Source organism: Sarcophilus harrisii, chromosome 3 (assembly GCF_902635505.1).
Source record: "Sarcophilus harrisii chromosome 3, mSarHar1.11, whole genome shotgun sequence".
Classification (NCBI taxonomy): Eukaryota; Metazoa; Chordata; class Mammalia; order Dasyuromorphia; family Dasyuridae; genus Sarcophilus; species Sarcophilus harrisii.
In genome coordinates, this window is record NC_045428.1 from 239,171,988 (window position 1) to 239,184,506 (window position 12,519).

A 12,519-nucleotide genomic window follows, 5' to 3' on the forward strand; every position below is an offset into this window, starting at 1 on the left:
TGCCTTTGTCCACTTCATCTAGAGCAATGTCTGATATTTAAGAGACAATTAATCCTGGTTGAGACATACTGAAATGAATAGATGACACATTTAAAGCAATTAATTAATTAATTTTTACCAAAGTTAGAGATCAAATAAAAGAACTAGAAGAAAGTAAAAAATTATAGCAGAAACTCAATCTAGAATTAAGAGGCAAAATGGAGAAAACAGCAACAAACTTCTTTCAGTGGAAAATAGAATTGTACAAGAGTTCATAACAACTATAAGTACAGATTTGAAAAATCAACTGAATTATCCAGAGAATTGGAAAATATACAGAACATAAAAGCATTATCTATAGGATAACTGAAGGATCACAAAGCAGCAGCCTCAGGTTTTCAATGTCCCTGGAAGTGTAGGAAAAACCCATAATATACAGTAACTAACTGGATCTTGAATCTTAAGTATTTAAAAAAAAAATCATTTTGAAACTAGAAAACAAAAGTATTAGATACAGAGAAAGGCAGGCTTTTTTTTTTTTTTTTTTGGTAGTTTTCAATATTTTTTATTATTATAGCTTTTTATTTACAAGATATATCCATGGGTAATTTTTCAGCATTTCGACAATTGCAAAATCTTTTGTTTCATTTTTTCCCCTCTTTCCTCCCATCCCCTCCTGCAGATGTCAGGTAGACCAATACATGTTAAATATGTTAAAGTATATGTTAAATACAATATATATATATATATATATATATATATATATATATATATATATATATACATATACATACAGTTATTTTGCTGCACAAAAAGAATCGGACTTTTTAATAATGTACAATTAACCTGTGAAGGAAATCAAAAATGCAGGTGGACAAAAATAGAGGGATTGGGAATGTGTAGTGGTTCACATTCATTTCCAAAGTTCTTTCGCTGGGTGTATGTAGCTGGTTCTATTCATTATGGAACAAATGGAACTGATTTGGTTCATCTCACTGTTGAAGAGAGCCATGTCCATCAAAATTGATCATCATATCATATTGTTGTTGAAGTATATAATGATCTCCTAGTCCTGCTCATTTCACTCAGCATCAGTTCATGTAAGTCTCTCCAGAGAAAGGCTTTTAAAAATCCGTCAACATATGGAAAAATCATTGAAGACAATTTAAGGTTTGATAGTTTTTAAAAAAAAAAAGGATTTTGTGCAATTAAAAAGTAATTCTGAAATGAGAAACAGATTGGGAAAAACTTTACTGTAAATATCTCAAACATAATGTTGTCCCCCTCCCTCCCATAGTATTTTAATTTTCCACTTAACATATAAAGATAGTTTTAAAATTTCCTTTTGGCAAGATTTTGAAATTCAGATTTTTTTCTCCTTCCCTCCCTTCCCAATTCAGCAAGCAATCTGATATAAGCTATACAAAATATAGCTCTTAAATAGAAAATCTTACATAGGAAATTACAAGACTAATATATACTCCCCAATACTCAAAAGAATTTAACAGATAATGCTTGAAGGAAAAAATTTAAATTGTTAATACTTTCATGAAAATACTCTCATGAAATAGTAGCTTAATTCCCTAATCAGAGAAATACAAATAAAGATAATCTTGAATTACCATTAGAATGGCAAAAATAGCAAGGATTGGAGCTATTGGAAAAAGAATAGTCTAAGAAATTGTCAGAATTATAAAATAATCAAAATACTTTAGAAAGCAGTATGATATTTATACCCAGCCAGACCACTACCAAGTCTATATCCCAGAACCACCAAAGAAATAGGAAGAGGACTCATATAACTACAAAAAATATGTAATGGCTCTTTTTGTACGGGCAGAGAATTGGAAATTTAGGGGATACCAGTTATTTGGGGAATGCTAAACAAGTTGGAGTATATGGATGTAATGGAATACTGTTGTACCATAAGAAATGAAGAAAAGGGCATTTCAGAGAAACTTGGGAAAACTTGTATCTATTGATGGAGCGTGGAATAAGGAGAACCATTATATGATATCATTTTAAAGAAAAGCAGGTATTAATTGTACAATATTTCAGAGTCTGATTCTTTTTGCACAGCAAAATAACGATTTGGTCATGTATACTTATTGTGTATCTAATTTATATTTTAATATATTTAACATCTACTGGTCATCCTGCCATCTGGGGGAGGGGGTGGGAAGAGGGAGGGGAAGAATTGGAACAAGAGGTTTGGCAATTGTTAATGCTGTAAAGTTACCCATGCATATAACCTGTAAATAAAAGGCTATTAAATTTTTAAAAAAAAGAAAAAGAAAAAAAAAGCAGCTATAAAAAAATTTAAAGTTCTGATCAAAGCAGTGACAAATTGTAATTCCATAACTCAAATGAAAAGACATGCTACCTATCTTCCAACAGAGAGATTATGGATTTAGGATGCATAATAAGCTATCTTTTATATGAATATACATCTTTGACTATATATATTTGTTTCAAGGATTTTATTTTTAATTTATTTTTTCTACTGGGAGGAGAAGAGAAGAAGAGAATATAGAAAAATATATTGAAGCATAACCTTGTTTCTAACTTTTGACCCAGGAATTTCATTGCTGGGATTTTTTTCTAAAAATATATAAGGGAAAAGTAGCAATTTTCATGCACACACACACACACACACAACTTTATTTCTAAACACAAAAACTGGAAACAACCTATTGAAACAAAATTCTACTGTGTAATAAAATTTTATAAAGTAAGTTCATCAACAAAACCACACACCTGTCATTTGATACAACTTCACAGTTTTCTCTAAAAAAATTTTTTTTGGGGGTGGGGGGGAGATCTTCATTTTCTGCTTAGCTGTCTTTTCCCTTAGTGGTATCAGCCTTTTCTTTTTTCATGTTAGATGATGTCTCTATCTTTCTTTCGTCTACTTTGATATACATGTAATTGTTAGGAAAAAAGAGAGAGGGAGGGATTAGATTGTAGAATTTCCAATAAACATAGAAAAGGATATTGAAAAGCATGTTTAGCAGTGTTAGTTTGGTTCTGCTTTGGTAAATTGTGACAGTTTATGTAAGATTATATTCCTTACTTTTAGTATATTTGATTATTTTTTGAACTAAAATCTACTTCTCCATGTCTCCCATTTATTTCACTTTTATAATCTTTATGCCCTAGCTAATCTAAACCCTTTCCACAAAACTGTCCCTTCCTTTTGTATTCTTGACTTGATTGATGAATTATTTAAACTCTGCACTATACTCTTGCATCCCTTGCTCCCTTTTCCTGTTGCCACTCATGCATTGAAGAAATGAATCCCTCTGCATGACTTTTTTTGGTGTGTGCTTTTCTTTTTTTTTTAATCTTATACATTATTGTTGGTAACAATGTATTAAAGGTTTTTTTGTCCTCAATTTAATGAGCACCAAAAAAGAACATTTCTATATAGAAAATAAATCAGAGTTTGAAACCAATATATATATCAAAAAACTCTCTTACATACAACTTATTTTAAAAAATAGGAAAAACTCAACATACTACTTTCAAAATTATTCTAGTTGTCTATGTTTTCTTCTGATCACCATGCCTTTTTCTCAGGTAAAAAATAAGCAGTTTAACAAAATAAATCGACACATTTGCCTTGTCCAAAAATGTATGTCTCGTTGTGCACTTTGCGTCCATCATTCTCTTACAGCTGGTGGGGCATCATCTTTTCTTTGGAAGTGGGGTTGGTCATCCTGCATGACTTCTTGATTGCATTCCCTCCCATCCTCTCTACTCTGTTGTCCCAACTATCATAATCTTCTCACATCTTCAATTTCTCCTTCACTTTGGGGTGAAAGAAGACATTCTCATCTCATTTCTTATTGAACCTTAATCACTAAATGGGCATTGCCTCAGTCAGACTGAGACTTGTTAAAGACCTTAGCAAGTGTCTCCCCCTGCAGCCAAGGTGATCTCCAGTCATCCTGATCTGTAACTGGCCACTGAGACCCAGATGACTCCAGAGGAGAAAGTGAGTGACTTTGCACAACTCTCCCTCACTTAATGTTATGGTCCTCTTTGAGAACAAAGGACAAACAACCTCTGTGAGTAGGAGTGGGAGCTGCTCCATTGAGAGCAACACTCTCCTCCCCTCCTATCTCCCTTACCTGCCAGCATTCTGCCCAAAGGAACCCCCAAGATTGCTGCAATTCGAAGTTATCTTGAAGTTTATGGGCTAGCACCATGCCTTAACCCCAAATCACTCTCTGGCTTTCATCGATTGACCAACAGTAGGTACCAGGCCAGGTCTCACTTGGTCATTGTTTGGACCCTGATTGGCTTAGAGTGAATATAAATAGCAAGTGTTCCAGGAATGGAGGCAGACTGCAAAAATGGTTGAAGTTGGGAGATGGAGTATCATGTACAAGGGATTGCAAGGAAGTCAGTTATTGCAGAGTAAATGAAGGCAAGTTATAAAGAGACTGAAAGCAATATATAGGATTTTTTATTTGAGGTAGGAGATAATAGGGAACCACTGGAATACTTAGTCTATTCATTTGCACTTTTTTAGAATCTCTGGCTTCCTTCAAGACAGCTCAGATGTTACCTTCTGCAGGATTCCTTTTCTGATCACTTCTGCTACTTTGCTTTTCTCTCTGAAGGTTACCTTGAATTTACTGCATATGTCTCTTATTTATGTACCAATAAGTGCATAAGTACAGACTCTTATTTTTGTCTGTTTTCATCCTCATTAAGATGTAAGTTCTAGAGCAAGGACTGGGTTTGCTTTTTGTTTTCAGTTTTTTCCCCTCATTGTTTAGTTTGCCTTAGATATAGAGAGTATTTTAATAAGTACTTGTTGGTTTATTTATTGACAACACTTTAAGTAATTGAAGCCACCAATGTTTTTTAGATCTTTAACCTAGAAAAGGTTTGTAAATTATTTTCCCTTTTCATTCCTCCTGCCATGCAATTATCTGTCTCTCTTTTCATCAGGTTTAAAGTCATTTAAAAGTCTTTTGTGTTCATAGTTTTAGCTTAAAATTGATGATTTCTAAGCTAAAATATTTGTTTATAATTAGTGTTGTTTGGGAAGAGTGATATATCTGATTTTCATTCTGGTTTCAGTTGATATTGGAAAATCATATTGAAGAATGCAAATTTCCACCAGATCCAGATGCAGTTTGTTGTTATCAGAAGTGCAATGGATATTCCAAAATCCAGATATATTTAAATGATCCAGACTTTAAGGTAAAAAAACCAAAAAAAAGTTAAAGTGAATTCAGTAATGAAACTTAATTATTGAAAGACATCTAAGTAATATATCCTGGAACCTTGTTTGAAAGAAATATAACTGTCTGCTTCTTTGGAAGTTGGAAATTAATTACTTCCTTTCTTCTCACACTGATGCCTATAATTTTCCCATGGGAATAGATCTCTAAGCCAAATTATTCTAATATAGCACATCTCATAAAAATTCCATTTTCTAATTAGAACTCAGAGAACAAAATGATAGTTTTATTGGTGGCTCATATTTGCATAGGTATATTAACAAATATAGATGTCAATAATGGGGTCTGTTTTGTAACATATTTATAAGAACAATATAAAATTTCAAAATTTTGGAAGGACCTTACCAGTTATTAAGTAAATTTTTCTTGAAACATATATCTTTTTTTAAGACCTTCGTGAATGAGAGCTATAATTTTCTTAGAAAATTTTTTCTAATGATAAATCTTCCAAATATTTGAAAATGATACCTTGTCCTTCTCCGGGTTTTTTCTTTTCAAACTAAATGTCCATAGGCATTTCACTAGATCATTATCATTATTTCAATATCATTATCTTGGTTACTCTTTTTTATATACCCTATAGCTTGCCAATGTCCTTTCTAAAATGCACTGCCAAAGTAGACATAATATCTGATGTTTCACATGTAGTCTGATTATATCATAATACATTGGACTATTATCTTTCTTGTTCTATACATTTCACTCCTATTAACACTTTTCCCAAAAATGCCAAAGAAAAATTTTATTACATGGAAATATTGTGTATATCAGATATTTATTGAAATAAAAATTAATTCTAATAATGTGATCCCTGCATACAAGGAACTTTTAGTTTAATTATCAAGAAACAAACTTTTTTATGATGCCATAATAGAAACATCTAAATAGATTTTTTATAGTTTTTCTCACTAGATGCATATAATACCCAATAATATACTTGTTGAAATATGAATTAATGTAAATTCTTTTCAATTTCAGGGTTTTATACGAATTAACTGCTGCCAGTTTTGTAGAATAGAATTTCATATTAGCTGTTGGAAAAAATTAAAAACAACAATTTTCAATGATAAAAATGACAAGGTAAGACATATAACTTTCTGAATGTTTTTAATGGACTTATTGCACATACGTATATATTTCTAAAGGAATAAGATTCTGAGTTATTTCTGTGTTATATACTTTGATTTTTTGTTAACATTTAAAGAATCTCCCATTAATTCAGAGTGTTAGTTTTCTCTTCAGATACTTGAAAAACTGTTACATTCCCCTAAGTCTTCTCTCATCCATGTTTAAACATCTCTGTCCTATAACACTTCCTCATATGGTATGAACTTGAGGCTCTTCACAATTCTTCCTTCTTTTCTTTGAATGTCCTTTTGCTTATCAGTGGTACTCATAATTGAACATTATATTCCATATGAGAGAAGAACAAGTGGCATTATCATTTTGAATGCTATGCTCTTTTAATGCAGCCTGAGTTTGCATTAGTTTTCTTGTCTTCCATTTTACACACTTATTCAAAACCCCCAGATCATTTTTAGATGAAATGCTGTTTAGCCATGTCTACTTATTATACTTGCAAGATGATTTTTTCTTAACCCAAATGTAAGGCTTTATATTTATTCATATTAAAATAACATCATTCTTTAAATTAGCGATATTAAATTCAAATATAAATAGGGACCAGTAATCTATAAATAAAGATGCCTTTAAGTTATGTATCAGCTTAGTTTTAAAATATATTTACCTAAGTTTTATTACATTTTAATTTATTTATTTTTTTAAAATAACTCCTGTTTACATTTAATCTTGTTTAAGCCATACTTGGGAGTCTTATGGATCACAGGTAGCCCATAGACCGCTTATTTGACACTTCTACTCTAGATTAGGTCCAATTTTTATCATGAAAGAGTTTTAACAGTAAAGCAGAAAAAAGATTTCTTAAAAGTGTATACTGATGGCAAATGAATAGATGCCTATCAATTGGGGAATCTCTTAACAAGCTGTGGTACATGGAAATAATGGAATATTATTGTTCTGTAAAAAATGGTGAACAAACTGATTATAGAAATACCTGGAAAGATTTACATGAACTGATGCTCAGTGAAACAAGCAGAACCAGGAATACATTATACACAGTAACAGCAAGAATATGTGATGATCAACTAAGAAAGGCTTAATTTTTCTCAGCTGTTCAGTGATTTAAGCAATCCCAATAGACTTTGTATAGAAAATGCCATCTGCAAAGGTCTAAGGAGACTGAATGTGAATACATGCTATATTCACTTCTTTTTTCTGTTTTTTTTTTTTTTTAATTTCTCTCATGGTTTTTCCCTTTTGCTCTGATTTTTTTCTCCCAACATGATCCACAAAGCAATGTGTGTTAAAAATAAATAAACTTACTACATTTTTTTTAAAAAGTACATACTGAGTACCCAGATCTTTAAGTACTTTTGAAGTTGAGATATTTTTTTTTTATTTTGATTTTTTAATATATAATTACAAATAAGAACTTACTTCAAACTTTGTTAACCAACATGAGTTTTAAAACATAGGACTGCAAAGAAAATACTTTTTGATAAGGATTCTGACTTGTTCTTTATTTTGGTATAAATATAGGATTTCTATGTTAAAAAAAAAAAAAACCCAGCCTATCTTTTCCATTGTTATGTTGAAAAAACTCTTTGAACAAGTCTCTGCTTGCCTTAGGTCCTTATCTCTAAAATGAGAGAACTAGACCAGATAACCTTCCAGATCTTCTAGCCCCTGTCAGCTCTAAATGTATGATCTTAGCTAAATGTATGGTTTTACCTTTAAAACATTTAAATCTATGATTTTATGAACATTGAAAAAAAGCGAAAAATGAAGTTGCATTTTTATACTGATTGTTTATACAGTATGTTTCCCCTGGTAAAAGACAGTTTTATATACCTGTTATATATTAGCACATGATGTGTCTACTTTCTCACACTCACTGTCATTATCTAAAATCTTATAGTCTGTCATCATTTCTAATTTCTAATATAAACTTCTCCCTCTAAATTAACTGTTAACCTCCTTAGTGCCAAGTCCAGTTAATGGCTTTTGTGTCAATACCTACTTGTCCTTTCTTTTAGTAATAACATTGTTGATCTCTCTCATATCTCTCAGTTTCTTTGACTTTCATACTTTCATGGGTCTTCTATCTTTCTGATATCTCCTTTTCTGGTTTTCTATCTCCTTATTTTCTTAAAATAAATTTTCCCCAAGATTTTCTCCTTAGGACTTTTCTTTTTCCAGGTCTACCAAGTCTTTCTGTTTAGGATCCCTCTTTTGAGTGCCAGATATACATTTCCTATTTTTTACAAAACATCATCTGGAAGTTGCACTAATATTTCAAATTTAACATGTCCAAAAATGAACTTGTTTTCTTTTAAAAACAACAAAAGCCATTATTGATCTTTTTAAAAATATTGTGCTCTCACTTTCTAAAACAAATGAACACTATTAATGCCTTATGCTACACTTAGGATCCATTGGCTTTTTCCTAAGAGGAAAAAGGTAGACTTCAGTCCCCTGAATGTGTAACTGTTCACTTCATTGATCAGAATTCTTGTTTCTCCATATGATCTTCACTTTGCATTAGTTCACATAAATCCTTGTTTGTATGAATAATGTTAGAATCTTTAAAAAAATTGAGATTAACATAGTTAAATTTAGAGGTCTAGATGTAATTAAAATATTCAATTTCTCCACTTTCAAAAAAAGAATAAACAGAATTAGATTTGTGTCAGGATTTGTAACAGGATGTTTTGATAGGCAAAACAAACATTTTTAATATATAATGCACGTATGTAAGACTAATTAATATAAACTTGACTTGCTTCAGGAAAATTCTGTTCACTATTTCACATTATTTGTTACAGCTGTGTCTGGAGAAACATGTAAGTTTTGTTATGCAGTAGTTCAGAGTTAGAATTCAGTTTACTTCTCATTATGCCCAAACTCCCCTCTTTTTTTCCTTAGAGATTACTAGAAGTCTGCAAAGCAGAAGGTGAGGGAACATAAGAGATGGGGGCTTTTCACCCAAGTCATATAGAGCAGAATCTATTTTTTTTAAAAAGTATTTTCAATTCCAAGTACTAACAGCTAGCTGTAGGGAGCAGAAGTTTCCAAAAATAGAGCCTTCATACTTCCCTGAAATGCTGACCTGGTACACAGATTACTGTGTCTGCATAGTCAAATTGAGTTGTTCCAAGATTCAATCTTTTGAAACTTGTATAAGAAAACTTCCTGCAGTCTACAGTGTGTTAGTCATATTATGTCATATACCTTTGAACTTATGTTCTATAAAATTGGTGATAAAAGATTATAAGTCATCTTTAGATCTCGATTTTCTTATAGTAAACTTTTCTTATGTTTACTTATTTTCTTGAACTTTTAAGTTCTTGAAGTTTCTTGCTATACTTTTATGTCCTATTTGTAGTCCAAAAGATATAATTTAAATTCATTTCATTTTGACGTTTTTCCTATTTCCATTGTACAGGATTTTCTCCAAGGAACATGTCTTACTCCTGACTGTAGAGGTATTATTTCGAAGATTGTTATCTTTGGTGCAGCTGGCCATATTAAATGTGAAGTAAGTATTTCTTAAAAGCAAGACCTGAGTAAATTGATAGTACTTACATGTAGCCTCTGCAACTCACTTCTCTATGGATCCTTTCCTTATACTTTGAAGACCAGAAAAAATACATTTAGTTTAAAGCAATGATATATAATAAAATAGCATAGTAATGAAATAACACTAGAGAATTCCTCTCCTCCTTGTTGTCCCATAATAAATACCCTCAATTAGAAGAGGGGAATGCATAAAAAATTCTGTAGGACATTCTTGTCATCAGGGCACACACTGAGTGGCCATTCACACTGCCATTGCTGCAGAGCTGTCATTGTCCTCTGTGAGACTTACTCGCGGCCAGAGATCACTTCTCAGATGCTTCCCACCAGTTCTCACATAAGCTGTTCTTCAACAGATTTCATTGCTTTTGCAGATTCAATCACTTACTATTCTTTCCACCATACAGTAACAAAAAAAGATGGCAATTTTTTCAGGTACTTCTGCCATCCCTGGTAATGCTGTGGTTAATAAATCTCTCCCTTTAACCAGCACTCTGTCTCCCCTTGACCCTCAGCTGCACCAAATACTGAGATGCAGTATTCAGAACTTCCTGATGCTGTCAACACTATCTTCCAAAGGATGCTATGGTGGGCAACATCTCTTCTGCAGGGGAACATACCCTAACTCTTCTCAGTCCTCAACCAGTGATTATGAAGCTCAACCTGTGTCTGTGAAATTATACCTTTTGTCCAAACTATTCACAGAAGAAAGCAGATGCCTAAGCCAAACTCACTTCTGCTCTTTGATCTCTTCTTTTAACTATTTGCCTCTGCTGTGTAGAGAGGATAGATTATGGTCTGTTGCGGGGAGAAGTGGAGGGAAAAATCACCATCCTTTCCTGCCTGACCTAATTAATTGAGCCTTTGTAATTTACATGGAGTAGAGGAACATACTGAAAGAACAGTTTCATTCAGCTTTTTTTGTTTGTTTGTTTATGGAAATAGTTCTGGAGATAGTTTTTCTCAGTCATGACATAATAAGACATGAAGAACTAAAATATATTTATGGCAATATGAGTAGGAAATCCTATAAGAGTGAGTAGTTAAAAGCAGATTTCAAATATAAAACATGATTTCAGCTTGTACTTTTGTTACCTTCTTTGAGCAACCAGTATAAGGGGAGAAGAGTTTTATAGCTGTCAACTAAGAGAATTGACTGAAGAGAGTTGTAACCTTCTTAGCACAAACTCCTACTGAAGAAAGAATATAATATCTCATCTGATGACTATAGTCAAGACGCATTTGGAGGTTGAAAGGGCTCCAGTCCTCCCTCCCCTTAGTAAGAATGCTTACTAACCACAGCATTCCTAGTGAATTTTGGAAAGGATGTTGTATGACCCTGAAGTTGTTAGCTGAAGGAGGGCTGAAGGTAAACTGTGATACTGTCAAGAAGCAGAAAACAAGAGTAAGATTTTTAATGAGTTAATTTGATGATTTCTTCAAAAGATATCTGTCACTACAGTGGCAGAAGCAGGAGTTGAGGTGACTAGGTAAAACAGTGGATAAAGTAGTGGGCTTAGAGTTAGTAAGTCCCGAGTTCAAATCCAACCATAACATTTACTAACCTTGTGATTCTTTACAAGGCACTTAAACTCTCTCAGCCTCATTTTCTTTGTATAGTGAGAATAATAATTGCATCTACCTCACATTATTGTTGTGTGAATTTAATGAGATAATATTTATAAATGTACTTAGCACAGTACCCGGCAAGTAGGAGGATCTATACAAATACTTATCTCCTACTCCTTTATCCATATGTGTGCCCTGGCCTAGTGTTCCCAAATAGGTATATCTAAGCATGTTCCTTATGCAAGCCCAACCTTCCCACTGAAACTATGTTTATTTGGGAAAGTGTGCCCAAGATTTGGGAGTAGTTGGAAATTTGCTATTTTATTGCTATGCTATATTATCAGTGTTTAGTTTTTACCGAATTTGCTTTCTAGTTCACTCGTAAAAGTAAACACAGTTGTGGAGGCTTGTAGATCTTAGTTTAGTGAAGATTCTGATGACTAAAAACCTGGAAAGGCTTTCTGATGTCCCATGAGAGAAGGAGGCTCTTGGGGAGAGAATTCTTGATCTTTTAAAATTTAAGTTAACCCTTAGCTCTGTGTTATGATTAATACCTGTTGAATGTGAGAGTTTTTGGCTTTGTGTATTATTCATTATTATAGGGAAAGAAAGGCTTTTTTCTGTTTTTATTCTTGTCAGCTTTGTTTTCATAACCATTTTGTTTTTAACTTCCAACTTTATTCTCTTTAGAAGATAACATTAGCAGGAATAATTTTCCTATAAACTAGAATTTATCCTTAAAGATTTGTTCCTCATAGTTGGTAGACTGTTCTTTTATTTTTCATCTAGAGTTCATTGATTGTGATTGTGATTCATTTAATTTTTCAGGGTTTTTTTTTTTTTTTAATTGGTTTATCATTACAAGTTTTCTACTGAATATTTTGTGAGCTTTTGAAATATTTACTTCTTTATGACATGTCTCCTACTATTTAAATAACTATATGGATATATAAACAAACTTTTAGACATTATCTTTCCTTTGTTTAAAGTTTGAACATAGGGTCACAAAAGAAAGGTATCCACCAAGACCTGTTATGAAGCAGAAATGTTCTAGGTA

General features: G+C 32.3%; 1 protein-coding gene across 5 annotated transcripts in view; it reads left to right on the forward strand.

The window, feature by feature from the left end:
* The window catches only part of TTC3 (tetratricopeptide repeat domain 3), a 170,764-nt gene that overhangs the window by 93,662 nt on the left and 64,583 nt on the right, over positions 1–12,519 (forward strand). For all 5 annotated transcript variants that reach the window (XM_031959270.1, XM_031959268.1, XM_031959271.1 and 2 more), the window contains 4 exons: positions 5,074–5,196; positions 6,216–6,317; positions 9,763–9,855; positions 12,452–12,516. In XM_031959270.1, coding sequence (XP_031815130.1) covers positions 5,074–5,196; positions 6,216–6,317; positions 9,763–9,855; positions 12,452–12,516 — 383 coding nt within the window. The remainder of the gene's footprint in view (positions 1–5,073; positions 5,197–6,215; positions 6,318–9,762; positions 9,856–12,451; positions 12,517–12,519) is intronic.